Genomic DNA, 21,979 nt, shown 5'->3' on the forward strand with positions numbered 1-21,979 from the left:
TTATTAGTAATAATTATTACAAATTGAAAGAAAAGGTCACAACAAGAATAACTTATGGAATGGAATTGCTGATCTTAGCTTTTTAGATGACTGTATAGAATCATAGAATCATTTAGGTTGGAAAAGACTTTCAAGATCATCAGTTCTAACCATACAACTGTTCAAAGATTTTTAAGTAAGCTATTCACTTGAAATATGTATTTGGACTTGATGGATCGTGAATTTCTTTTTCAAGTAATAATTATCAGGAAGAGTCAGATGCAAAGAATTTCATGAAAGTGCTGGAGCATTGAAACACTCTGCATGATAAAATACTAAAAAACTCAGGGAATAAGAGGCAAACATAAGAATACTGACATCTGACACTACAAATATTACAGCTGGATGAGAATGTCAAACTAAGCACACACTATCACTTAAAAAAAAATAAAAAAAAATCACATCTATGACATATTCCTCAGTGCCAGTCCTTCAGAGCACATTTTTAAAGCACATCATGACAAAATATGGCACTGAACTCACCCTACCTTGGGAGCACCACCTTTTCTGTATACTCTGAAATGAGTAAAATCTCACAAATTAAGCACAATTTATTTGGTTAAATCATTTTAAGCCTTTCTAGTGGCTTTCAATTTATATCTGTCTCATGGCTTCAAACCTCAACACTTTCTAGCTTACCCATTCCTTCTAAGGGGGTTCTGCCAGTCCTTTGTAGCCTGAAAAAAAATCTCTAGATCTCTTTCCAGTTCCAGTTCTAATGGAAACTTGCAACAAAACAAGAAAAGAAAATAGTTTGGAGTCCTCTCAATCAGTTCTCAGTTTAGAGTAAAGTATAGGTTTAACTACAGGAGTTATTTCTATATGTGTTTTCCTGAGTTTCTAAAAAATAAAATATTCCTATGTAATTATATCAAACATATTTTTAAATTCTTTGTTTGTTTAACAAAGCTGGATTAAAAAAGACATTCACAAATTCATGTTAATTACTATGTATTTGTCATTTATGAAATAGCAGGATGCACTCTTTCAGCTCAAGATGCAGAAGAAGCAGAGTCCAGGCCTCAAGAAATGTGGCCGACATGGGCACGATTGAGTTTTTTCTTCTGCCAACACAGCCGGCTGGGGCATGTTCAGCTGGGGATGGCATATGAGGAAGCTGCAGCAACCCAGTGCTGACAGCAAGTCCATTTGATCAGCCTCGGTTGGGTAGCTTTGCAGGTGGAAAGCAGAGCTGCAGCGAGGAGTGCCTGGACAGTGTCCCTAACAGCTTGGGCTTGCTTTAATCTCTGAGGTGCCTACCGTGCACGAGGAAGTGGCCTGAAGCAACACTGTGCTCTTGAGGAAGCCCCTGTGGTGTACAGCGATGAGCACAGCACCAGCTACCTGAAGCAGAGGAACTGCGGCACAGTACTCCTCCAGCCTTGCTTGGAGCAATGCAGCATGCAATGGCACGTAATTCTCAAACTGTTCTGTCATCAGCTAACAGTGCTGTGAAAATACTAGTGAGATGGCAGCACGTGCAGACTGTAGTCAGTGGTGCTAAGGGGAGTGGAGTTAGTGATCTTAAAGCTAGCAGGATTTGCTGCCATGACATCTCCAATTGCAATGTAGACAATTGTTCTGTTTCAACATTTAAATTTTCCCAGCATCTAAATGAGTTAAACTACATGGCCTCACTAGCCAGAAAAATCTGAAAGGGTCTCCTATAGAGAATGCTGAATGTACTTGGGAAGCCTAATTAAAAACCCCAAGTAAACACAAATAAGCAATGTTGAGCTTTTTTTTTAATCCAAATAGTATTTTCTGAAGGACTTGTACAATCATATATATATATTTAGAAAATTTATCAGGCTAGACTGCGTATATTGCTAAAATATAAATGTTAAAAATGTTACCATGGGAAAACACTTCCCAAAGGAAAAAAAGAGTCTCAGAGTACAAGAGCAAAACATTTAAAAAGAAATTTACTACTGATTGTTCGGTGTTCTGGATAGGGAGAGACTAAAAGTACTATCTATGATGCTGGGGAAAATTCTGGAAATGTTCTCTGCTGTTAGAGTCATTATGTACAATCACATTAAACACCAATCCTACTGATAATGAAGGATTCTGAAAGGAAAAGATTTAGAGTTTTAACTACTCTGTAGGGGGCAGTTTTGAACCAGATTAATGAAAATTTTACCCTGACTTATCTGAAATTATGGTTCTATATTCAGTTTTATTATGCTCACCAGCTACATGGGCATAATTTCTTCTTTTAGGTAGATCTAGGCTAGTTATGCTTTAGGGTAGCTGCATAGTATCACATAACTTCACATAGCTGAGAGACTCTTCAGTCTGAAAAGTTCAATAATGGTTGCTAACAATACCTTTTTAAACCTACCAATTAAATAGATTCATAATTGTATAGCCGTGATTAGAACTTCATGGAGGAGGACTGCAATTCTGGGAAAAAAAAAAAAAAAAAAGGAGAGAGGTTTCTTGGAGATGTTGGTATTGGTTGTAGCATTTCAAAACACACAAACAAACAAACAAACAAAAAACAACAACAACCAAACCTTGAAACTTTAAACATGGTACTAGTATTATCTAAGTTTATTTTAAGTTGATACTGTGGTAGAATATGGAAAAGGTATTAGTATGCATAAGGATGTTAGCTTAAAGATTTAAATTAGCTTCTGTCCAGGAGCACACCACATTGAAATATGAAAACCAGGAGTGGATTATACATGTAGCTGTATTTCATCTGAAATCCAAAAGAAAGACATCCTGGCAACACGGGGACAGTCATTGCTACAAGGATTTAAGCAGATATAGTTCTGGATAACAAGCTGAAGTGAAGGAAAGGCTCAGTCACCACGTCTTTTTCCACTTGGAAAGGAAGGAGCTTACAGATCTAGAGCTTACAGTTGTGACTTCTGCAGCTGGTAGCAGAGAATCTCTAGTACAGTCAACGTCTCTGCACTCACTGTCATTACTTGGCTTTGAATGCACTTACTTAAGTCCATTCTAGAGTGTCACTCACAGCTAAAGCTGCTAGTTAGTTGATATTATAACCAGCTAATAATGTAGAGTAGTTGGATTCACTCTGAACACTGCAAGAAACTAAAACGGTTTCCCAATGTCAATTTCCCAATATCAATGTCAATTTCCCAATGTCAAAACTGAAAATGAATGCCTGATAGATGACCAGACTCAGTAGCTCCACTACTTAAAGCTTGAAACTGACTGTGCTGTCTGAAATGTAGCTGGGATATCCTGTTTGTCTTTCCCAGGCCTAAAAGCTTTCCTTAGTCTTTTTGGGTACAATTCCTCTCTCCCCTCCGCCCCCCGCCCCGCAATATTTACAATTGTTATACTGGGTCTCGCTGGGATGGAATTAGTTTTTGTCATAACAGCCCTATGTTGCTGTGTTTTGGATTTTGTGACTAAAGCAGCATTGATAACGCACCAATGTTTTGACTACTGCTGAACAGCACCTGCTCGGCATCAAGGCTTTCCCCACTCTGCCCCCTCAGTGAGTAGGCTGGGGCAGAGAAGAAGTTAGAGGCAACAGAATTGGAGCAGCTGACCTGAACTGGCCAAAACATTGCTCTATACTGCATAACGTCATGCTTGGCAATAAAACTGGGGTAGCAGAAGAAGGTTGGGAGGCTTTGTCTTCCAGGGTAGACATTGCTCAGAGACTGGCTGTACATTGGCCTACTTGTGGGAAGTGGTGAGAGATTTCCTCGTATTCCTTTTATTTCATTCCTTCACTTACAAAGCAACTGGACCCCTGAGCTTTCTTACTTTCGCTCTTCCTATTCTCTCCCCCATCCCTCTGTGGGAAAGTGACCAAGAGGCTGTGCATGTGCCTATCTACCAGCCAAGGTCAACTCATGAAAATATGGAAAAAAGTCATGGGCTGTGTCAAGATATATTGTTTCCTACAGTGAATTCAACAATTTAGGGGTTAGTTGAAGGTATGCAGCTTCTGCGTATGAATTTTCACTTCAGGGCACCCTGAAGGCGGTATTGCCTTTCTCTCACATCTCTACTACTCCCACTAGTCATAAAACTTGTGCACAGGGGACCTAAGAAGTTGTGAATGCAAACGGAGCCGGTACTCTCTGCTCCTCAGTCTTCTGTACGGTGACTGACAGTGATGGAGGCGTTGGCCAGGAAAGGGGACCACAGGGTAAGACTGCTGGAAGGGCGGCTAGGGACAGGCTGGTTCTTCACTGCGAGGCAGAAAAGCGGAACATCAGCCCGCTCCACACAACCTCCCGCACTATTATTGCCGCAACGTGAACCGAAGAAGCACAACGCTGCAGGCCACCACCGCCGCCCCCTGCCCGCCGCCCGCTGCCGACCAACGGCCGCCGCCCGCCAACGGCCGCCGGGCCGCGCGCCCCTCCCCGGGCCCAGCGCGCCGCGCGGCGCTGGTTGGCTGCCGGGGCCGCGCGGGGCCTGATGGGAGCGCCGCCGGCCCGGGCCCTGCCCTCCTCCTTCGGCGGGCGGCGGCGGGGCGGGATGCGCGGCCCGGCCCGCGCCAGGTACGTGCCGGGAAAGGGGGGCGGCGCGGCGCGGCCGAGGAGGAGGCGGCTGGACCCGCTGGCCCCGCCGGGGGGCGGCCGGATGGCCGGCCGGTGCTTCCCGGGGCCCGGCCCCCACCCTCGGCCGTTGACAGCCGGCGGCCCCCGGGAGCGGGGCGGCTCCGCGGGCTGCGAAGGGGGCGGTGGGGTGCGGGGTGCGGGGCTTCTCCCTCCCGCACCGCGCCGTGCCGGGCCCAGCCCGGGCTCTGAGCAGCGCCCGGCCCTTCCTCGGTGCCCCCTGCGGAGGCGGGTGGCCCCCCGAAGGTGGGGGGGGCTGGCCGGGGCCCTGCCAGGCGGGGGCAGGGGGAAGGCAGCTGCAAGGCCCCAGAGCCCCGCGTCGCGGTGTGGCCGAGAGGTGCTGAGGCAGGAGAGCTGCGGGCAGCAGGTGATGCTCTTGGGTTTGGCCTGCGTGCTCGCCTGCCCGAGCCGCTCGGGGCTGGGGGAGCTGCTGGGGTCACTGAATTGTGGGAGACGGACAACTTGGGGTGGAAACCTCGTGAACGCGAGTGGAGACTCGGTTTGGAGGTAGCCCTCCCACTCTTGGGTGTGAAGGTGAACACCTGATGAAACTTGTGCATAAAATAAAGCTACTAGGCTTACAGGCTACATCGCTTAAAGAGTGCGCCTCCCGCCCTTCAGGGGTAACGCGTCTGTAGCAAAAGCTTCTAGCGCTTTTTCTTTCAATGTGACTTGATTTGATGTTATTCAGTCTTGAATTTCAACATTCTAACTCTTAAAAACTATTGTGGAGATTTTAATTTTTGAAAAGCTTTTAATTTTGGAACGTTGTTGAACCTAGATGGAAGAAATTTGCAAGTGACAGAGATGTCCTGCATGCTTGTAGGCCTTTTCTAAGGGGAGCCTTTAGGGTACCTGATGTTGTTTGGACCCTATATTAACTCTAAAACTGGCTGAAGCTCACGCTGTTAGTGAAGGAAAGCAGTCTGCCTGACTACATGACTTGATAAAGGTTAATGAGATCAATCTATTTTCTCCATCTGGATGAATAGGTTGGTGGATGACTTCTGTATTCATGCATGATCCATCCCTCTTTTGAAAGATAAACACTTTCAATTTCAGTACCCTTTATATGGTACTTCTACTTTTGCTTTTTACTAATTAAGTCCCATATTTTTGGGGTGGAGAAGATGCTATTGTGAAATCTAGATTATTTTTTTCTGAGACTCTGATCATGAGAATTGATTACAGTGTTTTCTTAGGCTTCTACATTATTCTTCTACCACTTGTTGATTTGAAGTTTAGGGTTCAGCTATCTTATTTGTGCATTACATCAAAGATAACATGTATGGAATTAAATCCAATCACAGCTCTGCTTAGTGAGGGGGGAGGAAGAGTTTTGTGCTGGAGAGATGTGCTCTTCCAGAGGAAAAAGTGCTGTGCAGTAACTTTTTGATGGCTAGAGCATGGGAAGGAAGTATGCTTGTGGAAGAGAGGCTCTTACCATAAAAAGTAGGATATCAATAGTGGATATGTGGAGTGACAGATAAGGAGGAATGAGGGAAGTTTGAAGCAATTGAGGACAATTTGTGTTGTGGTCATGTCAAAAAAAAAAAAAAAAGTGGAGGAAGGGATGGAAGAATGAAAACATCTGAACTACCTCATAGTTACTGTAGAAAATCCTTTATCTCATAGTAAAGGATTCAGTGACTAAACCGTAAATGTGAATTTAGTGGCCCTAATCTGTTAATACCTCTTTGGGGAGGGGTTTTGGTAGGATTACTGATTTACAGGGTGGTTTGCATAAAGCCTGTCAGCATCGTGGTTCATGTAAAATTACGTGTGTGGTGACACTTGTCAGGCCTGTTTCCCTTCCAGGTACTTGCTGGTTGTCTTGAAAAGCGTATGTGCAGATACCATGTGAATGTGTTACTGGGAAGGGTCAGTGTTGCTAATGGCTTATCACAGAATCACAGAATCACAGAATTTCTAGGTTGGAAGAGACCTCAAGGTCATCGAGTCCAACCTCCAACCTAACGCTAACAGCCCTCCACTAAACCATATCCCTAAGCTCTACATCTAAACGTCTTTTGAAGACTTCCAGGGATGGTGAATAACCTTTGCTCAAAGATCCTCTAACACTTTTATTGCAAAGGTTCTTTAACTGTGGCATGGAGGATATAGGCCATGTGAGCATCTATCTCCGTGTCTCTTTCTGTGCATCTAAATAAATAACTGCTACCCGTGCTCCTAATAGCAGTGGCAATGTTACTGAAGCAGACTAGATTTGGGAATGGTGTGCTAGATTTGCAGACTTCTTAATTGGCTAGGTGACATAGCTTTCATATTGTTTTGGAAGAATGATGATATTTATCTCAGTGTAGACATACTTGTGAAGAAGGCGTAGGCTCAGATCAACTGTGATGCTTTTGTAAAAATGTGTGTATCTGCAAAATGAGAATTACGTAAAATTGTCAGCATTAGAGAACAGCAGTATTGAATGTTGAAAAGTGAAAACATTGCTGGTGTTTTACCGTGGTGAGTTGTTGTAGTGGTAATTGTTTAGAGAATATACTCGAGACCAAGGGGTAATTGTGCTTTTTCTGTAGCTCACCCCTCTGTGCTAGTAATTCAGCAACAGCAGAGCTAATGTGTCCATCTGTTCTAGCTTCATTTTGGCAGCATTTCAAATATGGATTTGCTTATCTTCAAGGATTGGTTTTCAAGACTGGAACCCAGAGCTATAGGCCCCATGAAGGCCTTGGCTTTCCTACAAGGTGAAGAGGTTACAGTAATACAGTAGAGTTAGCAAGCAATGTGTATCATATTAATTTGTTCTGGCAGCTTCAGACAACTTGGGAACACCTTTGGATTGAGATAAGGTTTCTTTATCTTTCAATTCGCGGCCAAAGGTAACTTAACAAACACACTAATAATCACTAATTTATTTCTGCCTAACTGGGCAGTGCTTTTTGTTTTGTTTTGTTCTACTGTTTCATTGCAGAGTTAACATTGCTTGAACACCAGTTGGGATTGAGCATTAGTTTCCTGTTAGGGTTGCTATGAACCAGTAACTTTTTCATTCAGTGGATAAAATCTTAAATGATTGGAAAGAACTTGTGCCATCCTGAGGTTCAAAGTCCATTTATTCCAACTACTTACTGATGGAAAGCTGCAACACTTATTTCAGGAACCTGGACGCAGCTTATTAAACTAGGGCTGTCCATGGGTTCCAGATTTGTGTGGAGTGAACTACTTTTGCACACCTGGAATTGCTTTTAGGGCCATTTGATATGCTGGTGACTGCACTGTATGTTGTGTGCAGGGAACGCTTGCTGATGTTCTGCTTCCCAAGAGCATGTGAAATCTCAGTAGCCCGCTGTGAAACTAATGATTTAACTTAAAAATGATCATACAAAGGGAGAATAGCAATGGTGTTCAGTAAGTTCTTGTTGATGAGAGCTTGAAAAGGAAGTAGATTTATGGAAGAAGAACTACTCTCATGAGTAGTAGGATGTTAATGAAGGGTGTCAGCTGAAGAGGGATGTTGAGAGTTGTGCTTATGAGCAGCTGAGGAATTGGAAATCAATTTATTCTTAATTCTGTTTAGTAATAAGTTTTAAAAATTGTTTTTTGTCAGAGGATTTCGGTGGCTTTTTTTTTTTTTTGGTGGGTTATTTTGTTCTTCTGTTTTTGAGGACTCCTTTCTGTTTAAATACTTCCATAAAAAAGTTTGTCCACATCAAGGCTGATAGACGTACAAGAGACCTACGAAACAAAGAATGGATTTTATAATAACATGTGGGCAGAGATAACTAGGCAATGATTTTATGCACTGTTTTGATTTCTTTAGATGTTGGAATAAATAATGACTTTTGTAGTGTGCTGTTAGATTGGTCTTATGTGCCTAATGCTTTACTTCTAGCTGTGAATTCTTGTAGAAGATAGCTTTAACACTTGTCCACAATAGAAGATGGGTGGATTAATTTCAAGATGGAGGGTAAGTACAATCTTTTAACAATGTAACAATCTTTAGTTTAGCTGTACATCATCCATTGATGTATCACTTAAAAGTCCAATAGCAAAATAGATGTGCAGAAATACAACAATCAAAATCCCCAACCTGTATACCTGCATGACTGTGCATTATTTCCTTTGAGCTACCAGACCTGATGCTGGTTTAAGTTACAGAATTGTGTTTTTAACTGTAAGTCTAAATGGTTTTGTGGTACTTCATCGCAGTAGGTACAGCAGTACTTGTGATTTTGAAGATTGGTGGCTGTTCTCAGTCAAAATGGATAGATTCAGAATATCATTGTCTGTTTTAAGAAATATTTTGGCAGCTACTCATACTTACACAGGTCTTTCCTTACTGTTTTTTTTTTTTCAATTGGCTTATATGTTACTGAATGGTATACTGAGTTTGAGAAAGTCATGAGGCTTTTGACTCCGCTGTCAGGTGTGAGTTGTTGAGTCTAGGTCTGCAGTTTTTTTTTTTTTTTTTTTTAGTCTCCCATATGAGACTCCTTTAAAGGTGAGAGTGTAGGTAAAATGTCAGTTTTGCATAACAGGGGAAAAAAAGGTTTCCACTTCTACAGTGATGTAACATCGGCTGTAGTCTTCAGATTTGTGGTCTGAAGGTTGGGTTAAAATAATTAGTAGTTTCATACTTCTCAGCAAGTTGGGGAAGATTCTTAGAGTGTGTTCCAGGTTATTCCTAAGGGGAATTTTACTGGAGATGAGTCCTTATTTACAGCTGCTTATAATTCATTTAGAGCTTGTCTTTGTGCAGAATGAGTATTAGTAAAAAGCTTAAAAGTTATTAGATTAAGGCTTCCTGTCTATATTATCTTCACTTTACCTCCTCCTTCCTCTCATCAATTTTCTCCTTGTTCTATTTTCCACCTGCACATCCATAATTACTGTACACACATTGTAGGTTTTCAACTTGTGTGGTGTAGGATTGGATCCTTCAGCCAATAGTAATGACAACTGTACAACAGTGATGCATTAGTGTCCTCTGTCACTGGTAAAGTAGGAGAAATTTCTACTTTACATAAAATAGTTAGAATATTAATCTGTTATGAGTGTCTTTTTGTTGAGAAACTGTTTACCTATGCTAATTCTCAAAATACTGTTTCAATCAGATTAACATCTTTGTTCTTTCCCTTGTAAGCAGGCGAAGCCTTCTACTGTAGAAGTATTAGAAAAAATTGATAAGGTATGTATTTGTTTCTTGGTGATTTGATTTTTTTATTTAGAAATATGCATACTTTTTGCTGGCAATGCTTTTCTTTATCTTCAGATAAGATAGTGTCATGGAATTTAAATAATTTTGATTATTCCAGTTGGATGTAATAGACTGAACTTCAGATGGAGTGCTACCTTTATTTTTACCCTTAGTATTAATCATTTAAAAACCAGCAAACGCTGTATAGTAGATAGTGAGAAACTATAGTTTAAGTGCTTACTTAAAGAGCCTGAAATGGGAGTGGATGTGTCATTATTATATGATTTATGTTATTACATAATTTAATTATAATTAATGGTTAAACTCCCATGTTATAGGAAATGTCACTAAAGGAAAGTTCCCTTCATCAGATTCATTAGAATAGCTTCAATGTACGGCTTAAAGTGTAGCAATTGTAACTATAGTGGTAGTAAGTAAGGTTGGGGACAGAGTAACTGCTAGGTCAGTTTGTTAATCAACTCTTATTTTTAGTCAGAATTTGAGACAGATGTCTGCACTTCACAGGGATATTAACTGTTCTGAAATATGCTGTTGATACTTTTCATTTTATTAAGTGTAAGTACTCCTATCATCACTTGAAATGAAATCAAAATGGTAACACAGACTGTTGATTGATCATGTATTAATATGGTAAAACCATCATTCAGATGTTTAGATTTCACTCTAAATGTGAGAAAATACTGAAATGAATACATATGTGAAGAGAGTGATGTTTCAGCAGTTCCCACTGTTTGCAGAAAAGTGTTAAATGCATTGGAAATCACACAGGTGCCTGTTGAAAGTTTTAGGATGCAAAGTATGCCAGTTAAGTTCTTATGTGTCATAAAGACAGTCATTCATAAGATATTAACGTTTTTTCTCTTGTCCCAAATATACTAAATCATTAAAATAAGAAAAAGGGATCATTTGTGATAATTCTCCCCAGTAGTGATATGTTACTTCTAATACAATGCAAGTTGCCCATATAACAACTGTAGTACCGTGACGCATTTATGTTGTGAAAGTTATCTCTGGGTAGGCATTGTCATTTATCAAAAAGCCGCTTGACTTTTCTAATCAAGTATCAAGTTGATATGGCTAATTTTAGCAAACGCTTAAAGGCAACCTAATAAAGAACACAGACTAATTTCATTAATAAGGTTGAACCCTATTTATTTACAGGAAATACAAACATTAGAAGAATTCCGAGAAAAAAATCAGAGGCTACAGAAATTATGTGTTGGAAGGCTACTCTTCTACTCTTCGGTTCTTTATCTTATCACCTTTTTCATTGTATATTTTTGTTGTCTTCCTGATGAATGGACAGCAAGGTTTATTATGACACTTCCGTTTTTTGCATTTCCATTGATGTAAGTAAATATGCTTTTTTTTTTTCCTAACTGCTGTCTCCTTGATAAAAGGAGATGGAAAATATGTCTCAGCAGGGGTTTGGGTTTGTTTTTGACAATCCTTGAGTTGTCATAACTTGCAAATTTTTTTCTTCTAAAATAAATCGAAGTAGTTAGGCAGACACTTTCTTTGAGGGAAACGTCTCTCTTGGGTCTACATTTAGTGTAGAACTGAGTCTTACCATCAAAAGATGTTAGTATCTGAAGTTACTTAGCTTATCAAAATTATACTAGGGCTAGAGATAGAGCTGTACCTGAAAAGCTGCAAGTTAGTGTTGTATAAACAGAAGGGCATTATCTTAAGTTTTATTTCTACTACCATTTTGGAAAAGTAACACTACTGTATGGAAGTAACAAGAGGTATGTTGCCTGTACGTGAAATGCAGCATATAAAATCGGGCAAAATATACAAGAGTGAACGGAGAAACTTACTTTTAGATGTTAGGTGAATGTTAATGCAGAAAGGTCATCAGCCTAAATATGCTGTGGATCAATTTTAGCTAAATAGCTGTTGTTCTGTAAGATCAAGGATCTGTTTTATTTAAACAGAAAATATCCTAATGTCTTTGGATTTGAATAAGGGAGAAAATTGCTTTTTTTTTTTTTTTCCCCTAGACCTGATGTTCATTCTCATGTGTACCATGTTTTCTACATGAATTTCTTTTCTTAAGAATAAAAATTTGAGTTCCCACCTCACCGAACATTTTCTTCCCTACCTCCCACCTCGATCCAGCCATCAGTGAAGAGAAGCAGTCTGTCTACTGAGCAGCTTTCCAACCAATAACTTCAACAATGTATTTAGCAATTTGCTAGATGAATGTGGTAAATACTGTCTGTATTTGTACAGTATCTTTGTATGAAAACCTGACTTGTCAGTGCCCTAGCTCTAGACTTGAAGGGTAGTCAAACATATATTGAAGGCTTTGCAAGTTTGATTAGATCAGTTTGTGGGTCACACAGTGTAACATGTTACAGAAAGCATCTTAAAGTATCCTTTATATTCTGTTATGCATAATGTAGTAATACATTGGTGTTATAGAATCGTGTGGAGAAGATGCATGGACAGTAATATCTTGTCTGGAAAGAAGGAATCTGGAAATTAAAGCACAAATTAATCTTTGACAGTAATATGAATTGTTTTTGTTCTTAAATGCAACAATTTGGAAATATTAGTTAGCCTGCAAGGCTTGCTCATGCTAACAGGGAAGGCATGTAGAAAAGGAAGCTTCCCTTTTAAGCGTTTTAGGACGTGTCTAGAAATGAAAAACTTATTACTGAACGTGGTGACTTTTAATGCTATGGTGTGAACTTTAACGTCATATTTTCTCTACTTTTTCTTCCCAATTTTTGCTTCACTTTTTTAATGATGGGTTCCTATAAAGCTCTGAATTAGATACTAGCTTACTGACATCTAGAACTAGACTTGCTTTCTTGTGACTGTTTATCTGATTTTTCTATTAAGCTATTCTTCAGCCTTTTTTTCAGGTATGAATGGCAAGCAACTGCCAGGTTGTCTTTGCTCTTGGTCAAGAGGTGACTTCATGCTGAATGTATGGTGCCACCCAGTAATTACTCTAGAGATTTTTTTCCAGCCCTAATCAGACTGGAATATGTCTGCCTTTTCCAGCTTGTAGTCAGTCACCAACTTATTTCTGCCTTGGGTCATTCCCTCAGTGTCTCAGCATGTTACTAGTATAGAGTTAAGTTCTAGGAATATATAACATCACTAATTTCAATATACATTGAAATGTCTGTAAAGTTGAGGAAATACTGTAGCATTTTAGAAGGGTGTTCTTGAAATACGATCTAATTCAAATAAACTATTTAATCTTGTCCTAATTCTCAGGTAAACGTGTTTAATATTAAACTTACAAATTTTGTCTCAAACAGCCTGCTATTCAACTTGCACTTCAAAGTTCTAAACAAAGTCTTTTGTTTCATAAAATCTTGCCATATGTATGTGCTTAGAATATGGATTCATTTCTGTATTAAGCACAGATGACGCAAAGAAATCATGCCTGTATACCATAATCTTGTTACTTTATGGAAAGATGCATCTTGCATTGTTGAAGTGGACAAAGCTATCCATCTGTATTCTTAAAATGGTTATTACAATGCACCTTTGAAAGTGGAGTAGAGTTAAACTCTGTGTGTTTCTGTCACCTTGTATAGGTTACTTTTACATTCTAGTAGTGTTGTTCAACTTAGTTCAGGTTTTGTTGTTAATACTTAAAAGCATTTTAAACTGATTAGCCATTATATAAATTAAAAGTATGTTCTTATGAATTAGTCAAAACTATTTAAAATTTTGTATCGCTTAGCTTAGTTTCTTTTACTAGCTGTTACTCAGAGAACCTTTTTAGCCTTTAGGATTTTTATACTGTTTTATATAGTACTTGCCACAAGGAAGGTTTTGAATAAGATCCTTGGAAGGGCTTGAAGTATGAGATTTGCTTCTTAGATTAGGCTGTGTGACTTGCCAGAGAAAGCTTCTACTTCATAATCATAAACATTTCTAAGTTTTAAAAAAAAAAAAAGCCTAAGGATTGTAGGGAGACTTTTCAAATGTAGAATGGATGTAGATAAGTAACTTTTTCTTAAGCATAAGCAAACTGCTACATAGATAGAGCTAAATCAGCTGAAACTGTATGGAAAGTGACTAAATTATTTGTAAAATCAATGGGAGCCAGGTCAGTTAACTTTAGGAAAGTATTTGTACAAAAGCTATATCTCAAGACTTTCATCACTGTTGAGTTATTCCTACATGCCTGCTGTGTCCTAAATTCTAGGCTTTAGCTTCTAAGCTTGTTCTTTTGGATAACTTGCATTATAAATCTATCAAATAAGAAGCAGGGACTCAGTAATTTTCAGCTAACAACACATACCTTGAGTTTTAAAAAGTTCTCACTGAGCATTTTAGCAAGCAGTGATGTTACTGCTGCTGCTTCCTTAGTATTTATAGTTATATTTGATCGAATATTATGACAGTTGGATTTTATTTGGGTCGACGTTCTTGTTTTGTTGACAAGCTACCAATTTCATTTGTAATTTTCTGCTTAAAGATTTATTCTGTTTGAAGATTTATTCTTTGTATTTGCAGAGTTAAATCATATGTGGTAACTCTTCTATGTGAACCGTCTTGCCTGGTAAATGATTTCAGAAATGATTAATATTTTAATTAATGCTATTCTTCTTTCTCTTTTAAAGAATCTGGTTTATAAGAACACTGCTCATTTTTTTCTTCTCCAAAAGGACAGAAAGGAATAGTAAGTACATTTTCCTGTCTCTTTTTAGAACGTGGAGCTAGTTGGGAATGATGCTTACTATGAAAATGTAAATACTTTGAATAATTCGACTTCCAGGAAAAGAATAGCCTCTTGATGGATGCTGAAACGAGTAGCATTTAGCTAAAGAGTTGTGTGGTAGAAACAACAGTTTTAATTAACGTGAAGGAAACTGCTTAATCTCCCACTTTGCTTATGAAATTATGGAAACTTTCTTCCCTCTTTGGATTCTTCAAAGTGTAATGGGACAAAATAGAGTGGAGTGAGAGGAAGGAAATATAAGTGATAGGAGTGGTTTATTTAATACTTGCATTTTGCAAGTATTTTAGCAATTCTCTTCTATGTAAAGGCTATGTATTAGAATAGATAAAAAGCATGTGTTTAATTTAAGATGACGTTTTCTTCCCCAAATTCTCCAAAGTATGCTCATTTTATTATAAGTGGAAAAGGAATAAGCATGTTTTTTGTACAGTTTCGGGAACTAAGGGAAATGTTATGTCATGTGTTTAAAAAATAAAAATTAATGGAGTTGTTGAAGTGTGTGTAATTGCTCAAGTACATGCTGATTTATTCTAATGTGAAATTTAAAAACTGCATCTGTGGCACTTGTTTGTGGTAGAGTTCATTTGAGATTTTCTTTGAAAGCAGTCCAGCCTGTAACAATATCTCATGGTGATGTGAGCAATAATACAGGAAAAACCTCAGTGTTTTATGACATGTAGAGCAACAAGATCGATTTAATTTGTGACAGCTTATGAGTTAAACATCACTTTTTGGAATTTCTTAAATTTAGTGTTTACACTTGATATGCAAGCATAGGACATACATTTTTATGTACAAATAAAATTGTCCATATATTTTGTGGCACTGAATGATTCATTTCTAAGGATGAGTATATATTTGTATTTCATGGCCACATAAGAAAACTAGTATGTTTTTTCTAGTTTGCTTAAAGGTCTTTATTGTTATTTTTAGCATACAAGCAAGTCTACTGCCTTTGTTGGGCATGTGTAGAAAGGGTTTTAGTACATGTTAGAACATGCCAAAGGGAATTATTTCTGCGCTGTTCCAGAGATTGAGCATAAGTGAAGTGTTTTACCTCAAAGTTACAAGTCCTGTATTTGGAAAAGAAATAAAATACTACTGTAACTCTTGCACTGTGTAAAGCAAGAGAAAACACTTTGGCGAGCAAACTGGCAACTAAGTAGCTCAAATCTAGTCTTTTATTCTGGATTAAGTTAAAATAATGTGTCAAGTCATTAGAGATAGTAATTTAATACCGTAAAGGTCTACACTGGATAACTGGATACACCAGTTCTGGGAATCATGATCGGAAGGAATAAAATACGTAGTGAAACCCTGGGACAGGGGATGTACAAACTGAAATTCCCTAGTCTCTAAGGCTGGTCAGGCAGGCAGCTGTAAAGGAAGGTTTAGGCTGATCTGTCCCTAAGTATGGGAAAAATAAATGAGGTGTCTTGCGGGTGTTGACTTCTCTAGTATGAATCTTTTTGGTAGATTTAAGATGAGATGCATTGGTTTCTTGAGAGTGCTTTGCAATAACTATCATTTGGCCACCTTTGATAGAACAGGTGTTTCATGAGATGCTCACTGAAAGCAGGATGTAAAGAAACAAATGCCCTCACTATAAACTTACTGTGTTGCTTTGTGGGAGGCTATAGTTGAGGTGTTCTAGGCAGTTCTGTACTAAATACAGCTTGTGTTTAACAAATTATTAATAACCAACCTTACAGTACTATTTGGCTGCATGATACCATACTACATTAAAGTACAAGGTGTGACAATGGGCTACCTGAGAGGCTGTGTTCTAATGTAAATACCAAATTTGGTGGAGGGAGGTGCCTTAGTTTATTAGTTTAAAGATGCATAGTTTCTGGAATTGTGTATCTTTTGTGGTCTAGCCCAGTACTATCTAGGTCTTGTTCCATGTCCTATTCCTTTTACTAATAAGGTATTGTTTTAGTTACCCTTTTGTAGCATAAACTTTCAAATATTGTATGTGCCCCATTTTAGTATCTTCTATATTTCATAGAATGGCCTGTTGTATCAGGATAGGTTCTGACATTATGGAAAAGTTCAGCTTATGTATTCTTATAAATTATTTCCTGAAATAACTTAAAAAAAAAAAAAGTTTAATACACCTAATAAATATACAGAAATAGTTTTATGTGTATGCATATGTATGTATTTAACTTGGTGTATTTTTGGTCTTCTTTCTTGTCTTACGCTTTTTTGGAAAACTGAAAAATGGGTAGCCTACTAGTAAACTACTAAGTCTAGCAGCACTAAGGAGGAAAAAAACCTGTAGACAGGTTTGTGTGTATGAAGGAGGCAGTAGAAGACTGATTTTATCAGAATATCTACTATATTAGTCAGTGGTTTATTGCGGTAAATTTTCCATGGGTGCCAAGCTGTAAGCATTGACTTAAAGGAGAATCCCACATGCATTTGATTTTTTTCTTTCTCTCTCCCTTTTAAGGGAGGTGCCGTACCTACTACTTGTAGAAAAGGCTCTTACAGTGAGAGATTCTTAGATTCTTAGAGAGATACCTAGTAGCCTACAAAACTGTTTTTTTGCTGTAGTTTGAAAAATTTGAAAGGGTAAAATAGATCCAGATTTGAAGCTTAGAATTCATTTGGCATTTGAAAATAGCATGTGTAAGATGCTTACATGAAGTGTTGAAGCTGGTAAATCTGTATCCAGATAAATTAATGCTTAGAGCTCAAGCTTTTTTTTTTTTGTAGTTTGACTCTTGAGATTAAGTGTATTTGGTCCATTGTTGTAGCACTTTTAATGTAGGTCAAAGCAGGGCACTAGCTAGAATTGGTTCCCTTAATGAGGAAATGGTACGTAAAACTTTTTAATAGTTGTAACTGTAAAATGATAAGTGGGTTAAAATTTATGAGCAGTTTCAGTGTTTAAGATCATTCATTTTCATATAAAACTTCATTTGTTTTTCCACAAAGTTTACTGATGTAGATTTGATTGTGGTGGGTATGTAATTTTTCTTGATCTCAGAGGGCAAAGTCAATGTTCAGTGTGCTGCAATTATCTCTTCTTTATGTTTGAAAGCTAATGTATACAATGTTCTTCTTTTAGATGATGCGCTGGAAGATTTAAAATCTCAGAAGAAAAAAATAGTAAGTAAAACTTCAAGGAAACCTAGTTAACAGTTCACTAAAATATTCCTGCATCTCTGCAGGTTCAACTTGATTGTAATATATCAATGTAAAGTGGAGGGAGAGAGGAAAGGGGGGAAAACTGCTACTGTTACTCTGTTTTCAGGTATTTTCTAGTACTGCAAAAGATTTTCCTGACCTTCTTGTGGTCAAAATCACAAAGGGCTGTTTGCGTATGAGAATAAATTATATCAGTATGATTTAACTTAAAACTATTGTTTTACTGTTGGTAGATCTGTTAAGTGATTCTGTTTAGTCAGAAAATGTGTTATTTCAACTACTTCTTGTTGATTATCTTTTACTTTAGGATTATGAAGTGTAATATGTACCGATTCAAGAACAGTCTTAGTATTTTTAATAGTTACTCTATCATTTAATTATTGTAAATAGCAAAAAGGACTTCTGGATTCACTTTTTGATCAAGTAACAGATTGTTTATCCAATATGCTTCAGCATTTATTTTTCATCCTCCTCCATCTTATTTTTGTACCATATTTCTTCCATTACATTCTTTCTTCTTGAAAATGTATCTTGTCTTGGATCAGTTCGATTGGTTGTCTTGAGGTCATCTATTTTGTGAGCTGTGTGGATGAGCTGACAGTATGAAACTGGTATGTGCCAGATCTGCATCAAGTGGATTGACACATGATCTCAAGACAAATTTTGCATAGAAAAGATTCGAAGTCTTGGATAACTTGCACAGTTTATATAACACTAAAAGCTATTTCATCTCTAGCTGTTCACTCCATAAAGAACTTCTTTATTTCCCTACTGCCTCTCAGGAAGAACTTAAAAAACAAAAACAAACAAAAAAAAAAACCACACACACACAAGAAAACCCCATTGACAAGAAGTCCTTGCCCTCAAAGATATCCTTCTGAAGTTGCATTATATGGCTTTATTGTTAATGAATATCTCAGTGTTCACCTTATTCCTTCTGGATTGTTTGCTGTGGTAGCCAAATGAACTGAATTTATGACAGAACTACCAAAAGTCTTTTTGGTAAGAGTCTGATATTATATGGCTTTCACAAAGCAAATAGACTTCACAGGTGTTCTACTCTGGTGTTTTTTCTTGGCACTTTGTAAGTATAGATTTAAAAATGGTAACCTGTAACCTAATTATGTCATTGTCCTTTGGTAAAGAGGATTTGCTAATATTTATATCTACTAATCTTTATTTTAAGGAATCTATTAAATGGAAGTGTCCTTTGGCTGGAGAGGTGATAAAAAGGGATTGGAGAGGCTTACATTTTCTAAGAATGAAATAAATGAATGACGACTATGTTTTAACCTTATTTTATGAAAATAGATTAACTGAAAATAGTTTCTTTCCCATTTGTGCAGTTATTGAGTTGCTTTGGAGGAAAACTTTCAGAACAGAAAAAGTACAACAGAATAAAACAGTTCTTGGAGTCTTTAGAGTAAATTCTCTATTTCAGTTATATAAGTGTTTTATCTTCGTATTCTAGAACTAGTCACGCTGAATATTTGTGTGTTGGTTTTGTGTGTGCATTTTTTTTTTAGAGAATAAGGAGGAGGTAGATTAGTCAGAGAAGCTGGTCTGCAAAGGATTTTTTTACTCTAAAAACTCATGCTGTTGAAACGTGATGTAAATTTGTATTTCAGATATGCAAAAGTCAAAATAATATCAGAAAAAGTAATAAAGTCAAACCAACAACAGACAGCAGTTAAAAGTTAAATAGTTGCTTTGTGAACAAAAATGCATTGTGAACAATGTAGAAGTTGTAGTGTAACTATGGGGTGTTTAAACCTGAAAATATAAATTGCTATTGGTTTATATGCATGTCAAGCTATAATCATTAAAGACAAACATCTTAGAACTAGTGAAACAGTTCTGAGAGGTCCAATAACCTTTAACTCAGCTATTTTTCAATCTGAAGGGAATAAAAAATCATGATTATCTCCTGAGCTTGTGGGTGTCTGGTTCTTAGCAAGGAACCAGAAGCAGATGACTTTCTGCAACCTCTTGTGGTTTTGGTATTTTTGACTCAGTTGATTTCTTGGGAGTTTCATCATAATTTAAAGGTATTTAAGCATTAAAATTAGATCATTATACGTGAACCCTGGTGTGCTGAAATGAGGTGAATATGGATGCAGGTAATGAGACTGGATGTGATTTGTATATTAGATAAAACACTTAAAATTGCATTATATAATAATTTGCTTTTGATAATATTCAGATTTAGTTTTGTGTTAATTCCTATAGTCCCATCTGTAGCAATACCTACCTTTTATTTAAAAATGAACAAAAAGTTTCAAGCAGAATAATCAGAAGTGGGAGGGATTGGATTTTTTTTTTTCCCTGTTGGATTCCGACTAGCTACTAAACTTGCAAATAGAAATAGTTACTGAGATGCCTATAATTGTAATCCCCAAAGTATGCAGAATAGGTAAAAATGTATTTCCTGATGATTTGTATTGCAGATTGTTGTCTAGGCATTGTCAGCCAGCCACCACAGCTATGGTTTTTCACTTCATTGAAGTGCAGCTACCTAATTGGTGTAGAAATTTTTAAAGGGAATTGGACTTACTGAAAAGTGTAACAGTACTTGTGTTTTACAGGCACGTGGCCCATCTTTTCCATAGTGACACTATTTAAATGCTGAAGGGTACCAACAACACAGTAAGCTCCTCACCTACTAGGTATAAAGCTCTGGTGGTTGTGCAACATGAGCTGCACGTAACCTTCAGTTCTGCTCAAAAGAGTAAAAGTTCAGTCTTTGGTAGCATAATCACATTAGTGTTAATGTGGGTGAAATATCTGACAAACACATACAGGTATTTCAACTTAAAATGCTCAGTAATATTGGCTGTTTTGTACTTTGACTCAGTCTATGTAATATTTTTCTTGCACAAGGCTGAGTCTCAACAATTCTGTTTTCTTAGTGGTCTAAAAGTTGAGTGTCCCTTTGTGGAATGAGAAGGGGAAGGATTGAATGCATTAGCTGTAATTAAGGCACTACTTCAAGATGCAACTTCTGCCCTCCTTGATCATAAGGGATACTCTGGTTGTGTTTGTAATACTGTAGGTGTCACTTTGGCCTTACTTCTCCAACAGTTAATGAGGCTGTCAGCCCTTTAGCCTGAATGTGTATAGATGAGCAAGTTCAGAGGGTTAAGCATATTAAAAGCAAGGGCACAGGACATGTATTAAGCTGCTACAAGTGGGAATTAGCAGAGACTTTACCTGCAATAGTAGTCTTAAAGATGGGATAATTCTTAGCTGAGGACAGATAGCATAATAATTACGGAGTATTGTGTAAACCCAGTCTTGTCTGCCCAGTATTATGTTAGAGTACTGCAATAGGAAGCTCAAAATATGATTAAAAATTTTGACTGACTTATCAAGTGGGATACTTCTTGTACACATGTTAGTGTCACTTCAAAATTATTTTTATTTTAAGGAAGCTTTTGTGTGTGCTTGCGTAACTTTTATGTGGAACTGAAATGAATTCTGTAGCATTGTGTGAACATAAAGAAATAACATCTCCACAGTGAAGCTTGACATACTAAGTAATTAAATTTAAGAACTTGCATGTTAGTATGGTGGCTAGGTAGGTTGCACTGTGCCAATACTTCAAATTTCCAGTTGCTAAATCACATTTGCAAGACACTTAAAATATGTTACTCATATTACTTTTCAATATAGGCAACTGATGTAGCTTCTGCAGGAATTCTTTTGGTTGCCAGTTGGAAAGGAGGCCATCCATGCAATTATTCATAGGAGAGAATGTGGTACATGACCACGCTTCTTTATTAACATGTGGTTAATTCTGTAAAATAGTTTGAAAATCCATGATCAGGGTGGTGTTAACCTTCATAGAGAACTTTACTCGTGATTCTGGTTACTCAACATTTAAATTTAATAATAGACCACGAATATTCTTTTGGCAGAAGGTAGAAAACGTTTTTGTGGGAAAAGTTTTGGATCTTGGAGAAGTGTAGTATGGGAAAAAGAGCAGGAGTAGAGCACTTCAGCGTGTTCCATTGCTCAGCACTAGGTTGAACTTACTTTTCTGAGGTTGTTTCAGAATGGTGAATGATCCAGGAATCAGTACTTAGAGTTGCATTTGTAAATAAACTTGCGGCAGTGTACAAGCAAGTTCATTCTATGCTTTGGGACTGTAGACTTAGTATTTAAAGCTTATACACACAAGCCCTTATTTGTTTCCAGCAATTATACTAATTTGCTCAATCATTAAGGAGAGCTTCATCTGCTTGATTCCTTTTATGGTATTGTCAGCCAAATTTTAATGTGTTGTAGAAATGTATATTCCGGAAGTAAAACCACAGGATC

The 21,979-nt window shown here is 37.6% G+C and overlaps 1 protein-coding gene across 2 annotated transcripts in view; it reads left to right on the top strand.

Annotated features, from left to right (window-relative positions):
* The first annotated feature begins 4,456 nt into the window (after window positions 1–4,456).
* Window positions 4,457–21,979, top strand: part of LNPK (lunapark, ER junction formation factor) — a 39,174-nt gene continuing 21,651 nt past the window's right edge. Inside the window, exons 1-6 of one of the 2 annotated variants that reach the window (XM_084289353.1) lie at window positions 4,457–4,538; window positions 8,461–8,535; window positions 9,712–9,756; window positions 10,948–11,135; window positions 14,382–14,440; window positions 17,580–17,620. In XM_084289353.1, coding sequence (XP_084145479.1) covers window positions 8,509–8,535; window positions 9,712–9,756; window positions 10,948–11,135; window positions 14,382–14,440; window positions 17,580–17,620 — 360 coding nt within the window. In that variant the 5' untranslated portion in view covers window positions 4,457–4,538; window positions 8,461–8,508. The remainder of the gene's footprint in view (window positions 4,539–8,460; window positions 8,536–9,711; window positions 9,757–10,947; window positions 11,136–14,381; window positions 14,441–17,579; window positions 17,621–21,979) is intronic. The other variant, XM_084289354.1, reaches the window with a different exon arrangement.

The sequence above is a fragment of the Netta rufina genome, assembly GCF_964035555.1.
Source record: "Netta rufina genome assembly, chromosome: 6".
Classification (NCBI taxonomy): Eukaryota; Metazoa; Chordata; class Aves; order Anseriformes; family Anatidae; genus Netta; species Netta rufina.